The following is a 20,740-nucleotide window of genomic DNA, read 5'->3' as shown; positions in this document are numbered from 1 at the left end:
CATGACCATAGTCCAATGAACCTACCACGACCATAGTCTAATGACCCGACCATGACCATAGTCCAATGACCCGAACATGACCATAGTCCAATGACCCGAACATGACCATAGTCCAATAACCCGACCATGACCATAGTCCAATGACCCAAACATGACCATAGTCCAATGAGCTGAACATGACCATAGCTCAATGACCATAATCCAATTCCTTAAGACTTTCTACACAGAAAATTACACCCACAACATGACTGTAATACAAAAGCTGCACTATGTAGTGACCTAAAACTACTGTATAAACATAGTATGGCCCGACCACTGGACATGGCCATAATATATGTCTCCTGCACTCTATATGTAGAGCACTATGTATGACCCGACCATGACCATAGCCCAATGACCCGACCATGACCATAGTCCAATGACGCGACCATGACCATAGCCCAATGACCCGACCATGACCATAGTCCAATGAGCTGAACATGACCATAGTCCAATGACGCGACCATGACCATAGCCCAATGACCCGACCATGACCATAGTCCAATGACTCGACCATGACCATAGTCCAATGACATGACCATAGCCCGAAGACCCGACCATGACCATACTAACCATGATTTTAGTCCAATTCTATAAGACTTTCTACACAGAACAATACACCCACAACATGACTGTAATACAAATGCTGCACTATGTAGTGACATAAAACTACTGTACTTGACACACTTTTCTATCAGGCTCTGTACAGAAAGCAGCACCCCCCCCCCCCTTTTCCCCCCGACAAGACTTCACAGCTTGACATTAGAACAGTCATGCTATTACACCAGATAAAGACATAGGAGAGGCTACGCCCCTCGCATGCCCTGGCACCTGGACATGATCATAATAGAATTCTAATGAGTTCTCAGTAGAGATTTCACATTGCTAACAACCAGAGCACACAAAACCGTCGGCAATGCATGGGAATGGGAGCCGAGGGGAACTTTAATCTGGGCTTCAGACATTGAAATCCTTGTTTATTGAAATGTATACAGACCCACCTACAGGGACCTGCTTAATTCTGCCATCTAAAAGTTGGCACGGGGCTCTGCGCACTATCTCCTGTGCCAGCTGAGTACTTTTCGCGGCTGCCAATAATGCAATATTAAAGGCACTATTTTCAGATGCCCGGCGGCCATGGGAAAGATGTCAGGGAGGCATCATGGAAATTGACACGTTAGCTGCTGTAATGAACAGGGAGAGAGAGAAGGATGAGGACTTTTTTCGGGGGATAGTGCGTCTAGGCATTGGAGTCTTCACAGCTGGCAGACCATAAGAGCAGAGCTCAGCAGCTGCCAATCAAAAGTTTATACAAACCCCAAACTCATTACTGCCCGGATCTCACTGCTGCCCCGTTCTCCATCTGCGCTTAACCCCTTCCTCCCAAAGTAGCTACTCAGTCATTTAGGATTTGGCTTTAGGGTTCTTCAGGGCTGGAAGTCATGGGGAAAGCACTACTGATGCTGCAAACCTCGTCTGCATTTGTGGTTAAGGTTTCTGCTACTGGAGCAACTTTTTTACTTGGGACATATCATACCATAGTGAGGGTTGGTAAAAGCATAGCGGTGATTGCACTGTCCACGGCGAGGAAAAAAAGTAATTTTAATAAGCCCAGCGTGCCTTTATTGGATCCTCTGCGACCTCCAACCTCAATAAGCCCCATCCACAGCGCCCAGTGCCCCCTCCACAACCAATCAGACTTTTTCTTTCTGCAGCACGCAGTGGGCGTGGCATTAAGAGCTGATTTCTCATTGGCTGCCATAGAGCCCCTGATAGGCTTATTCAGCCTCACAGTGCAAAAGTAAAAACATACTCACTAACTACAGTAAACTTTTTTACTATTATTATCTATTTCAGTCCAGTTCCTAAATTGTTTTTTGTTTTTTTTAATATATATCCCTATCTACAGCATTGCTCCCAGCACACCCTCCCTCAACCCCCTCCTTCTATGCCTACTTTTCTCCCAACTCCCAACAAACAAACCAGCAAAGTCCCAAAACTTTTTAAAAAGTGAATGAAAACTTTTTTTTTTCCTAGGGGGCTTTTACAACAGTCACTGACTTCTAAGAAACGTCTGTAAAAGTTCCTTCCACACAGAGGGAAGGGGAGAGAGAGAGGAGAGAGACTCTGGGAGGGGCTGCAGAGGGCATTTTTAAAAGTTAAAAGTCACCCTTTACTTTTTTTTTTCCATTGTTGGTTTTTTTGCTCAGCTGTGGGACAAAACTGGTTAACTCACAAAGCGAGAGAGAGAGCGAGAGGGAGAGACCTGGTCGTATCGAGCTCGCTCTCTATATTGCCTTGCATCTGGCAGCTTTTCAATCTAGCTGTCGTGTGATATCGTATTGCAGTTAAAGCCTGGCAGGCAGCCAGGAGGAAGCCTATTTAAAAAGAAAGAGCTTGCTCTACACTCACCAGTCTCTCCACCAACTCTTCTGCAGACTACGACTGTTGGGAGATTATACAAAAGTCAGGCTTTTTTTTAACTCTCTGCTTTGCCTCTACTTCTTCTAAACGCATCCATTTTTTTAAAGGGCAGAACAAGCAGTGTCCCCTATTTTAAGAAAACAAAATATATATATACATAAAAAGCTGCAGAGGTGATTTTTGTTATTTTTTTTTGCTGTTTCCTATTTTTGCAACACTTTTGCCCTGCGTGAGGAATTAACCCTTTGCAAGACTTATTGTTTGCTGGATTACTGATTCTCACAAGAAGGAAGATTGTAGTAAAATAGACATTTTATTTTTGTAATTTTTTTTAAATTGTTTATATATCTCCAACCTGTTGCTGAGATCTGCGTGTTCTTAGACTGTAGAGACAGCAACAGGTCCTGAGCAAAGCAGACAAGCAGTTGCTGGTGACAGTAAAGGGACAGCAGCAGCAGCACCTTGCTGGGTCTGTTGGTGACTGACGCCTGCAGTAGCCGGAGCGCAGTACCACCTCCTCCCCCCTCACTGCCTTTGCAACTGATAGCCACATTGCACGTGGAGCAGGGTAAGTGCAATTTTTGGGGGGATTTTTAGTGCCCCTTTTTTGTTCTATAGTTTTTGGGGCTATTTTTTTTAGCTGTAATTTTATTTTTTTGTAAGCCATGCTCCTGCCTGCCTGCTTCCTGCTCACCCTGTGCCTGGGGGTGTGCCAGTGCCTGGGCTCATTCGTGCACTGCGAGCCCTGCGATGAGAAAGCCATGTCCATGTGTCCCCCGACGCCCGTCGGCTGTGAGCTGGTGAAGGAGCCGGGCTGCGGCTGCTGCATGACCTGCGCGCTGGCGGAGGGGCAGTCGTGCGGTGTGTACACAGAGCGCTGCTCCGGCGCGCTGCGCTGCCTGCCCAAGCAAGGCGAAGAAAAGCCACTGTACGCCCTGCTGCACGGGAGAGGGGTCTGCCTCAACGAGAAGGTCTACAGGGATCAGGTCAAAATAGGTAAGCCCCCCTTTTTATCACATTATATTACTATTTTAAATGCTGTTTCACCTCCACCATAGGTTTCTGCCAAGTCGACCGACCCGTCCACTAGGCATAGGGTCGGAATTTGTGCCAATCCCAGCTAAGCAAGCTTTTTTTTCTTTCTTTCTGCAGTTTTTCATACATAGTGAATCAGCTCCCTGCACAGATTAAGTTTGGAAACTTATCACACCCTTTTCTTTTTCTTCTTCTCTACTGTCTCCAAGTTCATGTCAAGGCACAATCTGAGGTGTCAAGTGGATGAGTCAGTGGAGATCGATGCTAATTTTTACTTGTAAAAAAAATGGTGATCTGGCAAGTTGCTCAGCTGCATATACTGTGCTTGTTGCTAAGGAGAGCCACTGCTAGCCAAGAATGAAGGGGTTAATAAATATTGCCCATTTATAATAATTCATGGAAGTCAGGCAATGCTGTGGGATCATGGAGGGGGCCAGGGGGGTCATATTTGAAGCTAGAAGTTTTAAAGTTTTCAGCTATAACTTTTTTTTTTTTTTTGCACATGGAACAATCCCATCTTGCAGCTGATTCTCAGATTAGTTTTGGGGTTTGCACATGTCCACCGATGAGCTGTGTTTACTTGCACAGTTCCAGCCCCCTCTTGTGTTGTGACTTGGGTTAGGAGAAAAGTATTCTGAAGAGAGAGGGTTGCATCATCATTTTTCTGCTCTGTGGCATGCAGCCTCCTCTGCAGATGATTGAAGGGCGCCTCTGGGGACACTGGAGTTAACTTTTTGCAAAGTCAAGTTTAACTCTTGCTTGCCTGTCCTTGCAGTGCTTAGCTGAGCGAGGAGGCAGGCGGGTGTCTGGAGGCTAGCGATTCTCAGACGACTGAAGTAGGAACTAGAGGGATGAGTGAGGTGGAAGGCATGGTGGAACTTGGAAGGGTCTTCTGTCCACCTTTAGCAGAGCAGATATTTTTATATAAGGTCGTTAGATGTTTTTGTTTTTTTTCTCCCAGTTTGTTTGCCTCCTCGTTGCCGTCACCTGTAGCCCAGTTATAATGACCTGGCAATGTGTACATTCCACCGCCCTCTCGCCGCTGACCCAAGGGTCATTGTCAGGCTGAAAGCTGATAGCAGAACCCAGCAGAAAATTGCAAGTTGCTGAGCTGTGGAGAGAAGGATTGGATAAGAACCTGCTAATTTGAGAAAGTGCATAACTGGGCTGTGCAGTGGATTGTGGAGGTCCACCCTAAAATGTTCTTTGGCTCATGCCAGACAGCTTCTTGGAAAACAGCACTTACAAAGTGGGGGGGGGGGGGAGTTAGTGGAAGTTTTTAGGAAGCGTTGACAAGTGTGAGCTCTGCGGTCCTGTCACATGTAGGTACTTGTCATGGATGGAGTGAGACGGGGCCACAGAGCTGTTCTTCAGCTCTCTAATAATGCTGCATTTAGAGAGCTTTTTTGGTGCCTCTATCATGGCAAAGTGTGAGGGACAGCTGTGCTCCCAGATGAGGTAGATCTACTGGTATTCTGTATGTTCTTCAGAGGTTTCTTCTGTGTAGACATCATTGTCTCCTGCAGAATTATGTCTACTGGAAGTCTCTGTGGGGGTTCTCTTATAAGAACACCATTGTACTCTACAGAGTGAGTTGTTAGGGAATATCTGCAGAATCATCATGGTACCCTACAGAACTATACCTAAATAGCTTTAATGAGTTATTGTGAGGGACTTCCTGAAGGAACATAATTGTAGCCTATCTACTGAGCTTCTGTAAACTCTTCTGAAGTACAGATCTATAGAAGTTCCACAATAACCTACCAAGCTCCTGTAAGCCCTTCTGAGGTATATTTCTGTAAAAGCTCCACAATAATCCACAGAAGTATACCTGCTGAGCCTCTGTAAGTTCTTTTGAGGCACATTCTGCAGAAACAACTGGATTCCCCATATTATTATACCTTATGACTTTCTATAGGTACTTGTGAAGGACTTTTTTTTGCAGAGTACTGTACCAGTAACAAATGAGTATATCTAGAGAGCTTCTAGTAGTTCTTTGAGAGGCAGAAGCTCTCTGAGGTTCTACTGCCAAAAGCTTCTCGTGCACGTGTGACACTGTCCTATAAGACTCCCATCAACCAATCCCATGTGGGACCACGCCCCTTTCAGTCCTGCCCATGATGCTTTCTTGGCTTTCACTTGCTGAAAGTCAGGGTTTATTAGCTCCCCCCACCATAAAACAAGAGACTTTTTTTAAGTGTTCTTATGACCACCTGCGCTAGGCAGGGAATTTTTTCCCCCTGAATATCTGCCGTTTAGGTTCCTGACCCCAACAGCTATCCGGCTCCCTTTACAGCATCACAGGTGAGGCAATCAACATGCCTCTTAAAAATGAGGCCAATTACTGCACCTGTGCTTGCAGCCACTGTGTTGGTTTGAGAAGAAGGCCTGAAGTCAAGGAACTCAAAAATGAACCGGCCAGGCGGCGCCTGAACGTAAAGGTTTTAAGAAAATTGAAATGCCGTAGCGGAGGCTTGACAGCGTGCCAACATATTTTACAATCCTCTGTTTATTTTTGTGTAGCTCTGACTTGAGTTCTAAATTCTTTCCTTTTTCCATGTCGTATTGCAGACGCCAACCTTCATTCTATAGAAGTACTGCAAGTACCAGAGTACAGGCCCAGCCAGACAGCTAGGTTTATTTTTCCCACTCAACATATGTTTTTAGGGGTTTGTTGCAGACATTTTTTTAAATGTAATTAAGCTGATAGTTTTAGGAGTCATACTAAACCTGGGCAATCTAGCACACTCCTGCAGTTAGGCAGGCAAGCCATGCAGATATTTGTGGTGCTTCAACGCCTTCTGCTTGCCTAGTCTCGTTCTTGTACATCACTGATGGGTTCTGCATCAGGTTTCGGGCAAAACTGAAATCTCACCAACTTTTTTTGAACTACAAAGTTCAGGATACCACCCTGCAAGGTATCCTTAGACTTATAGTTCAGGATTGTCTGATGTATCTTGGCATACGGGCATGGGGTAGGCGGTGGACTCTGACATTGACGAAGGGGTTAAGTTTTTACTGTGGCCCACAGCTCCACCTACGCTATTCCTGGCAGCTTGCCCTCCTAGACCCAGGGATGTATGACTGGCACAGAATCACTTATGCAACATTCAACTGTATCAGATAAAACAGGAAGTCTAACAGTCGCTAACACATCTGACAACAGTCCCTGCTGTAACTAGAAAGCTACAGATCAACTGTAATGGGGAACTTTGATAGGCTTATTCTACATCCAGTGAAACCCCCCCCCCCCCCCCCCCCCCCCTCCCCGTGATCTTTCTCCCTCCCTGTCAGCTTTAAGCCACACCTCCCTGCTAGAGACCCACAGCCAGGATAGGCTATCAGTCCCCAGGAAAGGAGGGTGTGGCTTCTGTTGACAGAGCGGTCACCCCCCCCCCCCCCCTACATGCCCATGTAAATAAAAGAGGGAGGAGTTCAGACTAACTTGGAGTAAAGAAGGCAGGTGTAGGTTACTGAGGCTGAGATAAGGTGTTGTAATTGTTTTTTTTTTTCTTTTCTTTTTTTTTTTTTAAAAAACAAAAAACTGTAATTACATTTGAATGTTCTATTTAATTCATATAAAAGAACTGCTTTCATGACTTGATTTTTTTTGATGTGGAATCAGAGGGCGGGGATGGACTGAAGGTACTAGGAAAATATGGCACATCATGGGCCATATACAATTCACTTTTTCACCAGAGTTTTCTCCTAGGAGTTCATTTTTCATATTGAATTTAAGTTATCTTTTTAGCACTTTGCAATGGAAAAAGTACAAAAAAGTAGATGAAAAAGTCCTGTCAAAATTATTTTGAGTATTTCTTTGCTAAGTTGTGAAAATATCACCTTGGAGAAAACTCCCCAAAATAAGTGAATTGCATATGGCCCCATATGTGATTTGTGGAAATTTCATTGACTTTCGCTCTAAGAAACTTCATGTCATTTACATATGAATTTCTTAGTGACTGCATTTGAGCACTATTTCTAATCTTTTTCAAAGATACCTTAGCGGTCACAAATTTGAATAACGGGGGAGCAGGCAAGTGCAAGTAGCCCACCGCTCCCCCATTTTCTTCTGTTCCCCTTCGTTCTCTTCTAAAAGACCTGCAAAGTTACTGCCTTGTTGGCGAGGTCGGTAACTAGTGGTCAGGCGCTGTCCTGGGGGAACGCATCCTTGACTGCGTGGCCAGGAGCGTTCTGCACATGTGCACGACATCACGATTATGTAGTGCGCATGCGCAGATCTCTCTCGCGTGCGTGGTCGAGGATGTGCTCTGCCGGTACAGTGCCTGTGTGATAGTCACCAACCTCGCCAACTAGTAAGTAACTTTGCGAGAACTTTAGAAGAGAACAGGGGGAGCGGTGGGCATGGGGACCGCTCCCTGCCGTGTGTGCTCCCCTGTTTGTGACCGCTAAGGTATCCTTCAAACATAGATAATGAAGTTTTGTTTTTTTTGTATTGTGATTTTATGGTAACACTGGTAACCTTAAAAAATGTGAAATATTAACTCCACCCAAAACTTAATCGTTAGTTTTAAATGGAGTGAGAAAGAGGGTAATACTGTTAGTACGGCTTGCTGTTTTGGCCTTGTTGGGGGTAAGCACCCCCAACAAGGCCAAAACAGCAAGCCGTACTAACAGTATTACCCTCTTTCTCACTCCATTTAAAACTAACGATTAAGTCACTGTCTATCTTTTTTTTGTGACAGCCACCTAGTGTGCACCCCAGGCACTAAGTGGCAGGGGTTCTAATTCTTTCTTGTTCCAACAACACCCCCCCAAATAAAAATATGTTGGGTGGAGTTGAACTTCAACTGGTCCTTTTTACATGGAGCGCCCGAGCTGACCTGGTATGTTTTGGTGCGTGTAGACATCTGTCAAAAAATTAGGGCACAGTGAGCAGCATTACCCTCAATATTCTCCATGGTCAACCACCAACTTGATGGTTCTCCATAGCTTGCTTGGTTTCTCTTACCCAAAGATAAGCTAAATATAATGACCGCCTTGAGAACTTTACTTTTTTTTTAATCTAGTGAGAGTTGTGACCTCGAGTAAACTCTTTTTTTGGGAGGTCCCTGTGTCAGTTTCTGGTCATGTTACGTACAGGAAGCTCTCTGGTCTCTTTGTTTCACTTTCTGTCTCTCGTTGCGGACGTCTTTGCTGAGTCATCAGTAGCTGACGTTTCCATCAGCTGTGGTGCTTTAAACAGACTGTAGACAAATTGGTGAGTTTTCACCTTCCTGGCTTCTTGTAGGAGGTGGATGGGGTATGGAATGTTTCCTTGTGTGCTCCTGCCACAACTCAGGGTGACCTACCTGCTTCTAACCGGAGACCTCAGGGGCTAGTGTGACCGTACGTGATTTTCTGAAAGCCACGTTTAAATGTAGGAGGAAATACATACATGTCTTGTCCTATATTCGTAAATGAAGCTAAAGGAACTTACTACCGAGGCCCAAAGAAGCAGTTTAGTAAACATTGCTGCCACCCGTGTGGAGGTAGGATGGGGGGGGGGGGGGGGGGGTCTTGAAGATTGAATACCGGTCTTTGATTGAAGTGGGGTCAAGAGTTGATGCCATTGCCTAGCATCCAGACCTTGTAGATCTTCATGCCGATTTACCTGTTGGAGTTCTTTATTTCTGTAGGCCTCAGCATCAATGGTTTGCCCCTTCAGAGAGTCTCTCTTCCGTTGCTGCACTCTCCACAATGGAAACAATTAAATAAAATGTAAACAAATGATTGGGTCATGCAAGTTATAGATAATGCGTTGGGTTTATAATTAAGGCAGAACAAGCATGATACTGGAACACCCAGTTTACCTTCAACTGACAGCTCAAAAAGTTACATTGAACCGTTTCTTTAATAAAACCACTTGTAGCTAAATTAAAGTTTTATCTTGGTTTATTGAAGTGAATGGGAACCGCGCTGTTAAAAAAAAAATAAAAATCCAGATACTTACCTAACAAGAGGGAGCCTTCGCTAATGAGCCTTCGCTCTCCTCTCCTGGTGCCCTTGGTGCAGTGCTGTCCCCGGGAGCAGTATTTGGCTAATTTGGTCAAATATTGCTCCTTCTACCAGGCGAAGGTGACATCGGAAAGTCTTCGGGAGCCCAAGGACTCCTGAAGACGGGCCACTCCATACTGCGCACACGCGAGCGCCCTCTCTCGCGCACTCGCGTCCTCTCTCACGCCCGCCTGTCTTCAGGAGTACTCGGTAACCGGGGGGGGATTCAAATGGGGGATTCTGCGCTACACAGACGGAACCGGAAGAGGTAAGTATAGGGTTCCTTTTTTTAAAATATTATTCCAATTGGGGACTTTTGGGGTTATGCTGGAGAGCAAGTGATGGGAATTCTCACAGATAAGTACATAGGACAGCAGTAAAAATCTGAAAGTGGTCATATCCCTCTTACGATACCGTCCAAATCGTTTTTGTTTTTTTTCGAATCTTAATGGATTCTCGCTAAAACATTTCTGCAGTAAGACCTGTCTGTGTTGCTTGTAGTCAGCAATAAATGCTCTCCTTCTGTTTCTGCTGATGGCGTGCTTTGGAAAATCTGACAGCTCTCTCTGTGCATATGGCATAGTTACTGTACATTCCGAGCCCAGCTCTGCGGCTGTAACTTTTCATGCGCTGTCTCTGCAAACTTGTGTACTCAGGCGCCCCCTGCAGTCCCAGCCCAGAAACGCAGTGCTTTCTAATCCTAATTTCTAATTGCATTTAATAAGGTTTTTTTTTTAAAATTTTATTATATTTGTATTTTTTCGCATTTTATGTTATTTATTTTATTCTGCAGTCACTAGAAGCAGATTTGCTTTTACTATTGGTTTTAACCATGTGTATGCTGCATCATGCTATGTAATTTCATAATTTGGACAAACTGAGCAATGTAAGGGCCTCTCTACACCTGCACTATAGTTTATAGCAGTTAATTGCAAAAAATGTATTACAGTATTTATTTTGATTGTTTTACTCCCAAAGAGTCAGCAGTCACATACTGCACATCTGGCACTGTAGGGAAAGTTTGCTGTTTTATCCATAATGATGTAGATTACTATAATGGCTCCTCCCACCAATCCTCATCTGCTGCTCCTCTCTGCAAACCTCTACACTGGCTCCTCCCTCCACACCTCATCTGCTGCTCCTCTCTGCAAATCCCTACACTGGCTCCTATCAACAATCCTCATTTGCTGCTCCTCTACACTCATTCCTTCCTCTAGTCCTCGTGGTCATGCTTCTCAGTATAAATCTCTTCACTGGCCCCCTCCCTCCACACTTCATGTGCTGCCCCTCTTTGCAAACCCCTAAACTGGCTCCTCCCACCCCTCATCTGCTAATTCTCTCTACAACTCCCTTTACTAGCTCCTCCCACCACCCCTGATCTGCTACTTCTGTCTGCAAACTCCTACACTGGCTCCTCCTACCACTCTGTGTGCTACTTCTCTCTGCAAATTTCTACACTGGCTCCTCCCACCAATCCTTATCTGTTGCTCATCATTGTAAACTACACACACTGGCTCCTCCCACCCCTCCTCATCTGCTGCTCTTTGTAAACCCTTACACTGGCTCCTCTTACTCATCTTTGGCTCCTCCCTGTAAACCTCTAAACTAGCTCCTCCCACCACCCCTCATCTGCTGTTTCTAGTCTTCACTGCAAACACTGGCCTCTCTCACCGCTTCTCATCTGCTGCTCCTCTCTGTAAACCCCTACACTAGCTCCTCCCTCGCCCACTCATCTGTGGCTCCTCTCTAAATCCTTACACTGACTCCTCCCACCACTCTTCATCTGCTGGTTTTCTGTACACATCTTTACACTGACTCTTCCAACTGGTCCTCACGTGCTGCACCTCTTTGTACATCATTACACTGGCTCCTCCCTCCCACTCCTCATCTGCTGTTCCTCTTTGTGCCGATCTCCATATTGGCTCCACCCGCTACTACTCACAAAACACCTAAATACACTTTTGAATTTCCTTGTGGGTAGCCCTTCAGACAGATGCCTCTAATATTTCCTGAGTCACTGACCCGGAACCAGTATGCAGATCAGGTGTTGTGACTGCACTCTCTGCATGCCTATTTCTGGTGTGACAGGAAACAGGAAATAGAGAGGTATTTGCTTCCACATGCCTGTTACTTCAGTGTTGCCACAGTGTCTGATTGTGCTGACCTAGTGCTGCCTTACTCACTGAGTAACAGGCATGCTCAGTGGGAATTTTAATATAACCACCCCAAATATCTCTACAGCCACCTACACTCCCTAAATGTTGAGTTGGGGTTCAGCTCCCGAAAAATCAGTCGAAAAGCATGTCGGTTGTAGCGCAGGCACCGTAGCGCCTGAAATATTCACCTTCTCGGCTCCAGCGCAGGCGCAGTACCGGCTTTCCGATGGGCTCCAGTGGGAAATAGCTGAGCCCGATCCAGTCCATGGCGCAGGTGCATACGACTGGCATCTGTGCAGTAGAGCAGACCCAATCGGGCTCAGTTATTTCCGCAGAGCCCACGGGAATGTTGCACCTGTGCCTGCGCTGGAGTTGGGACGGTAAATATTGACATCGCTTTTGCTTGCGGACTGCCAGTGCCGGATCCCGGAGGGCTAAGAGGACAGGGTAAAATTAGGATCCCGAGGCTTCCTCCTCCCGAGGTAAGTACCCCCCAGGGGAAGTTTTCTTTATTACAGATCCTCTTAAAATGTTAGGGCCGTAGGGTCGGACACAGCACCGGTTTAGGTCGTTTTTTCGCAGGGGTCACCCACGGGGCAGGTTTCAAGGATATCTGCGGCCGGCCAATTCCCAGGTTCTCCTTATCCATAGTTCTGTTTAATGTAAGGATTTCCTTAACGGGTTGCCAACTGGCGGTGCCGATTACAAGGTCAGGTAGCCGTTCTGACCCCCCCCCACCCAGTCCTGGATTACAGGTAATGCCGGACCGGTGTCGCCTCCAGCTCCTTGCCCAGAACCCGTCCCTTGTGTTTCCCACCGCGGCTTCCCTTTCCTTGTCATATTCTTGCGGTGGTGTGAGCAGCGATTGAATAACACACCACAGAGCCTCAGGCTCCCACTCCGTATCGGTAATCAAGGATTAGTCAGAAGCTTGCCAAAAACTCAAAAGATTTGATGGGAAAATTACGGCGGTGTCTGTTAACTCAGTCAGTGCCGGATTATAAGATCCCGCTAAAGAACAAGCGATCGGGGGGGATGGGGGGAGGAGGTATGTGATCTTTTAAAGCGGACCTGAACTCAGAACTTCCTCTCTGATCTAAAAGATCAGCAACAGCATAATAACCTTTACAGAAAAACTTTTCTTTGTTACAGCTGATACAAATCCTGCAATAAACCTGCAGTGTGTCTACTTCCAGAGGCGACCCCCTCAAAGATAGCCGGTCGCAGCCAGGCGGAGGCCACTGCACATGCACCCTGATCGCGCTCCTGTAGTCGGGAGCTTTCTGCGCATGTGCAGCAGTGATTTTTTTCATACTGTGCATGCGCAGAACGCTGCCGTGAGTGGGGACGCGATGAGAAAGGATGACGTGGGCACAGCATGACTGCATGGGGCTGTAAAAAGCCCCAGGTAAGTTTTTAAGTGTTTTTTTTTTTTTTTGACAGGCCAAATCTCGGGTTCAAAATAAGACACCGACTTGAAGAGAGGGTAGCCTCAGAATCCTATTGAGGCTTGCCTTGGTGGTCCGGTGTCCCCCGTTGCTGGGTGCGGTCCCATCGGGGGCCGCTCTGCTCCTCTTCCTGAAAGCTTCGCTGTGCAGTAGCCCGCGGCTCTGACTCACTGTATGCAGGTAGGTTCCCACGGCTACTGCGCGGCCACGCTTGCAGGAAGAGCAGCTGCACGTCGCTAATCTTCGGGGGGGCCGCACTCAGCAACGGGTGACATCTGAGGACCGAGGGAAGCCTCAATAGGATCCTGAGGCTTCCCTCTCTTTTGATAAGTATCTTATTTTGTACCCGAGCTTCAGCTCGGGTGCACTTTAAGTAGAGTGACCATATTTTTGTGGGTCCAACCTGGGGGGGGGGCGTGGGGGGGGGGGGGGCGGCGCGCGCAGCGCGCCGCGGTGAAAAGTGGGAAGGAGTGAGGAGCACGCAGCGGCGAAGACTGGGGGAGGGGGGCTGCGGCGCGCGCAGCGCGCCGCGCTGAAAAAATGGGCGTGGCCATGACATTGTATGGGCGGAGCTAACGTAATGATGTAACAGCGAGGCATAAGAAAGCGGTGTTTACGCCATGATGTGGACAAACGAGACTTTGTATCATGGGTGTGCAGAAATTGTGTGATGCTAATAGTATACCGTAACCACAAAGCAGCAAACATAGCCATCTATGACCATTAAATAATAAATGCAGTAACAGTTACCCCGGACACCAGAAAATAAACGCAATAGGCAACATGTCAGTATAAAATAAATGCAATGCGGGCAAACATGTCAGTACAAAATAAACGCAATGCGGGCAAACATTTCACCAGAAAATAAACACAATGCAGGCAAACATTTCACCAGAAAATAAACGCAATGCGGGCAAACATGTCAGTACAAAATAAACGCAATGCGGGCAACATGTTAGTACAAAATAAACGCAATGCGGGCAAACATTTCACCAGACAATAAACGCAATGCGGGCAAACATGTCAGTACAAAATAAACGCAATGCGGGCAACATGTCAGTACAAAATAAACGCACTGCGGGCAAACATTTCACCAGAAAAGAAACGCACTGCGGGCAAACATTTCACCAGAAAAGAAACGCACTGCGGGCAAACATTTCGCCAGAAAAGAAACGCAATGCGGGCAAACATTTCGCCAGAAAAGAAACGCAATGCGGGCAAACATTTCGCCAGAAAAGAAACGCACTGCGGGCAAACATTTCACCAGAAAAGAAACGCACTGCGGCCAAACATTTCACCAGAAAAGAAACGCAATGCGGCAAACATTTCGCCAGAAAAGAAACGCACTGCGGGCAAACATTTCGCCAGAAAAGAAACGCACTGCAGGCAAACATTTCGCCAGAAAAGAAACAATGCGGGCAAACAATAACATTTCACCAGAAAAGAAACAATGCGGGCAAACATTTCACCAGAAAAGAAACAATGCGGGCAAACATTTCACCAGAAAAGAAACAATGCGGGCAAACATTTCACCTGGAAAAGAAACAATGCGGGCAAACATTTCACCAGAAAAGAAACAATGCGGGCAAACATTTCACCTGGAAAAGAAACAATGCGGGCAAACATTTCACCTGGAAAAGAAACAATGCGGGCAAACATTTCACCTGGAAAAGAAACAATGCGGGCAAACATTTCACCTGGAAAAGAAACAATGCGGGCAAACATTTCACCAGAAAAGAAACAATGCGGGCAAACATTTCACCTGGAAAAGAAAGCATTTACTCACCTGGCAGAAGTGTCCGGCCTCTGGCGCGCTGCTCCGTCCCGGGACTGTCTTGTTCCTCCTGCTCTGGTCTCCCGCGCTGACAGGGCTACGGCAAGATGGCGCCCGAAGCCCTGTACTAGTGACACAAATAGGTCTCCAGTACAGGGCTCCGGCAGCCATCTTGCCGTAGCCCTGCTCGCCTGCTGGTGTCGGAAACAGACACCGGAAGAGGAGGCTGGAGCGGGGCTGCGGGCAATGAACTGGCACGGCGTCTATAGACGCCGCTGCCAGTTCATTGAGGAGAGAGTGGCCAGAGTCCCGAGGCCGGGACGTCCCGCTGCTGAAAGCGGGACGTTTCCCGGGACCTCATTAAGCCTGGGACAGCGGACCCCGAATCCGGGACGTGTCCCGGGCAATCCGGGACGTCTGGTCACTCTACTTTAAGGTAGGTGGTAAACTATAGTGTGAAAAACATTTCCTAGAAAAACAACAACAAATAACATTTGTAAAGGGCTTTTCTCCCGTAGGACTCAAAGCGCATAAGCATGGCTCAGACCGGAAAAGCCAGGCTAAACAGGTGGCTTTTCAGTCTGGATTTGAATAGCTCCAGGGATGGTGCTGTCTTTACTGGGTGTGGCAGGGAGTTCCAAAGAGTAGGGGCAGCATGACAGAATGCTCTGTCTCCAGATTTTTTGAGGTGCACTCTGGGAGTGACCAAGTTTATAGAACTTGCTGATCTGAGGTTGTGAGAGGTGTGGTGCAGCTTCAGCAAGTCCTTCATGTACCCAGGGCCCAGATTGTGCAGGGATTTGAATGTCAGCAGTCCAATCTTGAAGAGTATTCTCCATTCTACTGGTTGCCAGTGCAGTGAGCGAAGGATCGGTGTAATGTGACAGTGGCGAGGCTGGTTTGTTAGCAATCTGGCAGCAGCATTCTGCACTAGTTGCAGGCGGAGCAGGTCCTTTTTGGGGAGGCCAGCATGAAGGGCATTGCAGTAGTCCAGCCGTGATGTGATAATTGCATGAACTAAGGTTGGGAGATCCTCTGAGAGAATCAGATGTTTAATCTTTCCAATGTTCTTCAGATGAAAGTAGGAAGATTTGACTACGGAGGAAATTTGGTTTCTGAAACTCAATTCCCCATCGATTAGTACGCCAAGGCTGCGCACAAGGTTGGAGCTATTTATGTCTGACTTCCCAATCCTGATTGGTGTAGCTTTAGGATAGAGCTGTTTTGATGGGAAGCACTGGCTTTGGACAACAAGGACCTCAGTTTTGTCAGCATTTAGTTTTAACCAGTTATCATTCATCCATGCCTGTAGCTCGGCTAAGCAAGAATTTATTTTTGGAGTAGGGTCTGTTCCACCAGGTTTGAAGGACAGGTATAGCTGTGAGCCATCGGCGTAGCAATGGTAAGTCAGGCCATGTTGTTGGATAATTGTACCGAGTGGCAACATGTAGAAAAAGGCTTTGCATGTTTATGCTTTGCTATCAAAGCTTGTATTTTGTACTCGTTTTGTCGCAAAGTGAACAGTAAAACAAGTTGTAGCAGAAAGTTGAGAACTGTGGCAAGTTCTTAGCTAGACCTCTTTTTTTTTTTTTGTTTTTTTTTTTTTGGTCTCACTGGAAGAAGGCGCAGAGTGAGGGGAGGAAGGTGAGGGGGGAGGGTAAGAAAAGTGCTGTGTCAGGCCGAAGAAAATGAGAGAGACTGAAGATCAGGAGGAGAGACAAGGATTTGTAAGAGAAACCCCACCGTTTGTTTAACCCCTTGCCTGATGGGCTCTGGGCCGGCTGAAAAAGGGCGGCGCTGTCGGGAATTTTAATCCTGAGGCAAATATGGCAGAATGTGCCTTCATTGTTGCCAGGGCTGCTACTCTGCAACCTAAACTGAGGACTTTGCATAAAAGCCACCTCCGAAAAACCAGAGCTGAATTTTATGTCTGTCCCTCCCAGTCCCAGCGTCCCCCAGCCCACTCAGCAGGCCTGTCACTCTCTTTGTCTGATGCCTTGTAAAAAGAAAAATAACTGCAGGAGATCCCTTGAACGCCATTCTGCAGACCTGGAAGTTTATTAAGTAACCATATAAAATAAGAGGGTGTAAAAAAAAAAAAAAAAAAAAAAAAAAAGATAGCACACTGAATACACTAAAGTTTATATTAACATTAGTCAAGGCCCTGTGCAGAAGTAAATACTAATCAGGATTTATGACAACTATAGTAATCCATGCCGTGCACTGATGAGGACTAGAAAGTCCAAAATGGGCTGGATGTATGTATGTTGGATTGGTGTGGCTCTGTAAAATCAAGTTTGGTGTTATGGGAAGCAGGGAATTTTCCACCTTTAAAGAGAACCAGAGATGAAGCACCCTCTTGTATTTTACCTTATAAATCAGTGGGAACATGACAGTAAACACCTAATCTGCTCTTTGTTTCATTGTTCTCTGTTTAATCTGACTGTTATCACCTCTGATAAGAATCCCCGACTGAGCACTCAGTCTGGCTTTGCTACGGAAAGATTATAGCTGAGTCTGTCTTCTCTGGTGTTTTTTCAAGCCCAAGCCTGCCCCCTTGTGGCTCTGCTATAATGACTCAGCTATAATTATTCCCTGCAAAGCCAGACTGAATGCTCAGTCTGGGATTCTTATCACAGCTGATAACAGACACTTTTTTAGCAGTGAGGATGAAACCGAGAGCATGGTAAGTGTTTTCTCTAATGTTCCCACTGATATATATGGTAAAATACACAAGGGTGCTTCGTCTCTGGTTCCCTTTAAGAAAATCTGTAATAACCCAAACGTTCCATGGTGGGTACTTAACTTGGGAGGGGGAAGCCTATGGATCCTAATAAGGCTTTCCTTCTCCGTCCCTCCGATTTAGTTATGTCGTCCCCGAACACCAGCAAGGTAAATATTTACCTACCGCGATCCAGCGCAACCTAGTAGCGTCTTTACGATCATACTCAAGCGGAAACAGCCAAACCCAATCAGGTCCGCTCTACTGTGCAGGCGACTCTGCCGATCAGGCTCGACTATTTCTGCCTGATCGTAAAGCTGCTACTGGGTCTGTGCTGGAGCCAGGGATAAATAATATAGGCGCTACTGCATCTGCACCACAGCCGACATCACCCCAAGTTTTGTTTTTTTAAAATTACAGTGTCTCTTTAAAGGACCATTATAGAGAGAAAAAAGTAGGAAGTTAAAATCTGACATAACCGACAGGTTTTGGGCCAGTACATCTCCTCATGGGGGATTCTCAGGGTTTTCTTTGCTTTCAACAGCATTTCCAGAACAGCAGTTTGACTGCCAAAGTAGTAAGATACCAGCCAGCCTCCCTACTCACTGGCACACTATTTTGATAGACTTTGCAACTGCTGTTCAGGAAATGCTGTTGAAAACAAAGAAAACCCAGAGAATCCCCCATGAGGAGATGGACTGGCCTGAAACCTGTCGGTTCTGTCAGATTTTAACTGCCTACATTGTTTGCGATAGTGAAGAGAAACTCCAGTGAAAATAATGTAATAAAAAAAAATTGCTTCATTTTTTACAATAATTGTGTATAAATGATTTAGTCAGTGTTTGCCTATTCTAAAATCTTTCCTCTCCCTGATTTACATTCGAACATTTATCACATGGTGACATTTTTACTGCTGGCTGGTGATGTCACTGGAAGTAGCTGCTGCTTGCTTTTTTGGCAGTTGGAAACAGCTGTAAACCGCTATTTCCCAGAATGCAATGAGGTGCACAGACAGGAAACTGCCAGGACCATGGTCCTCACAGTTTCCTGTGGGAGGGGTTTCACCACAACATCAGCCATACAGCACCCCCTGATGATCCATTTGTGAAAAGGAAAAGATTTCTCATGTAAAAAGGTAATCGGCAACTGATTGGGATGAAGTTCAATTCTTGGTCACGGTTTCTCTTTAAGGGAACTTGTACTTAGACAGGCCTGCCTGCAGCATCTATAAATAGTGCGCCTTTATCCTTCTATCATGTGTTTCTATCATTGAGCGGCGGTGCTTGGCAGTGAGGAAGGAGAGGGGACTCGTTAGGCCCTAATTCATACTTCACCGGATGAAAAACGGATCTGTTTTCTGTTTGTATGGATCAGATTTTTAAGTTTTTCATATGGTCTGTACATTCCATTTTGACGTTGCCGCCCACCCACTCGGCACCTGCCACCATCAGATTCGGGGTTCCCCGTCGGCACTGCCCTTCATGTCCTTTGTGCCGAACAAACGCCAATATACAGACCCCAGAGCTTCATCACAAGCATCAGGCTACAACTGGTTTGCAAAAGACCAATGGGAAGCCTTCTTGAGCACCAGGGAGAGTTTTCATTGGTCCTCTACTCAATGGAGTCCACACCCACCCCCAGTTTCCCATCTATATTTAGAGTAGTCCCACCACTTCTTTTTTCAAAACAAAGTTCTATACTATATAGAGCCTACCTACTGTATATCACTAATACACTTATTGCAAACCCATTTCCTCCAACATTTGGGACGCTGCGTATAGCGTAATTAAAAACACCATATTTGATTCCAAATGGTACAAAGACCACGGAATACTTAGAATCCCCTTTCCCCGGCCGTGTTGGAGGAGTATTTCTGTATGTAGACGAGTCACTGGATACTGTGGGGCGAGCGCACTGTGACGTAGGCTCGTGTGAGCAGCAGATTGGGGAGATACAGGTTGCCGGCACCTGGTTCTCTGCTTTCACTGAACTCTCTCTCCCACCCCCCTCCCCCTTTTTCTGGAGAATAAATAGATCATCCCTGTAGTGCTGGTGTTGCAGGATGAGGATGGAGTGTGGGGTGTCCTCAGGGGGAAGGGGCAAGCAGCAGGTGTGTGTGTGCAGAGGAAAGACAATTGGGAAGGGGGGCAGTTTTGTTTGAGAATGCTGCAGAGGTCATGTTTCCACAGCTGATATCCACAGCGGAATGGGCCTTCACCATTCTCTCTCGGTGACCCGACCCGCCGGGTGTCAAGGAAGCTATTTAAAACTTGCTGATAGAGTAACACATAGAGGATTCACTGAGTCCCCCTGTCTGCACAGCCACAGGGCCATCCTTGCAGCTCGCAGATAGGAGGGATCATAACCCGTAGCAACGTAACCCAATACATTTCCTCGTTTTTAGTGGCTCAGAACTTTCGAACGTTAAAATTGGACTGCGGGGGTGTGGTCCGCACGTGAGCAGCAGGGATGTTCATTACGATTTGAAATTTCCGCATTTCCGATCGGAATTCGAAATTCCGTGAACGTCCAGTTTACCGCAACTGGGTAATTTTAGCCCAATCAGAACTCGGAAGCGTTGGACCAATCGGAGAGTGCAGAATTTTTGGCAAAAAAAATAGGATTACCGTGGTCATTTTAAATCAATTGCAAGTTTCCGTTTTTCCCTTTCCGATTTTTATTTTTTTGCATTTTTTGCATTCCTGATGCAAAAAATACTCCTTGGACATTGAAAAACAGAACTAGAAAATTGGCATTAGCGGAAATCGGAATTCCCGCGGAATCAGAAATGGACATTACTGACCATCCATAGTGAGCAGCGTATGGTGGAAAATATTGGCTTTCCTACTCTTGCCAAGTTTATAAAAGTCCCCATAAGGTCAAAAGATGACCATTTTTACAATTGTCGGGCATTTCTTGATTCCCGTTGATTCCCACTTTTTGGCCGATCAGCACTAAAAGTAGAGTAGCGGAAAAGCTCTAAACCCAGGATGGTGGCCTCCAGAATGAAATGAGAAGTCATTCCTGTGCATATTTTCCATCCAGTGATTTGAGTGATCAACTCCTTTGAGCGATCAACCACAGTGTGGTTGATTGAAAGCTGATCGACTAGTGTCCTATACACTGCAAGCGAGATCCTAGGCGA

The 20,740-nt window shown here is 46.2% G+C and overlaps 1 protein-coding gene across 1 annotated transcript in view; it reads left to right on the top strand.

Moving 5' to 3' along the window:
• Nucleotides 1-2,368: 2,368 nt before the first annotated feature.
• Nucleotides 2,369-20,740, top strand: part of IGFBP5 (insulin like growth factor binding protein 5) — a 44,193-nt gene continuing 25,821 nt past the window's right edge. The window contains exon 1 of the mRNA XM_068246094.1: nt 2,369-3,459. Within this exon, the coding sequence (XP_068102195.1) occupies nt 3,129-3,459 (331 nt within the window). The 5' untranslated portion in view covers nt 2,369-3,128. The remainder of the gene's footprint in view (nt 3,460-20,740) is intronic.

The sequence above is a fragment of the Hyperolius riggenbachi genome, chromosome 7, assembly GCF_040937935.1.
Source record: "Hyperolius riggenbachi isolate aHypRig1 chromosome 7, aHypRig1.pri, whole genome shotgun sequence".
NCBI classification, from domain to species: domain Eukaryota; kingdom Metazoa; phylum Chordata; class Amphibia; order Anura; family Hyperoliidae; genus Hyperolius; species Hyperolius riggenbachi.
This window is presented reverse-complemented; position numbering and strand designations above follow the sequence as displayed.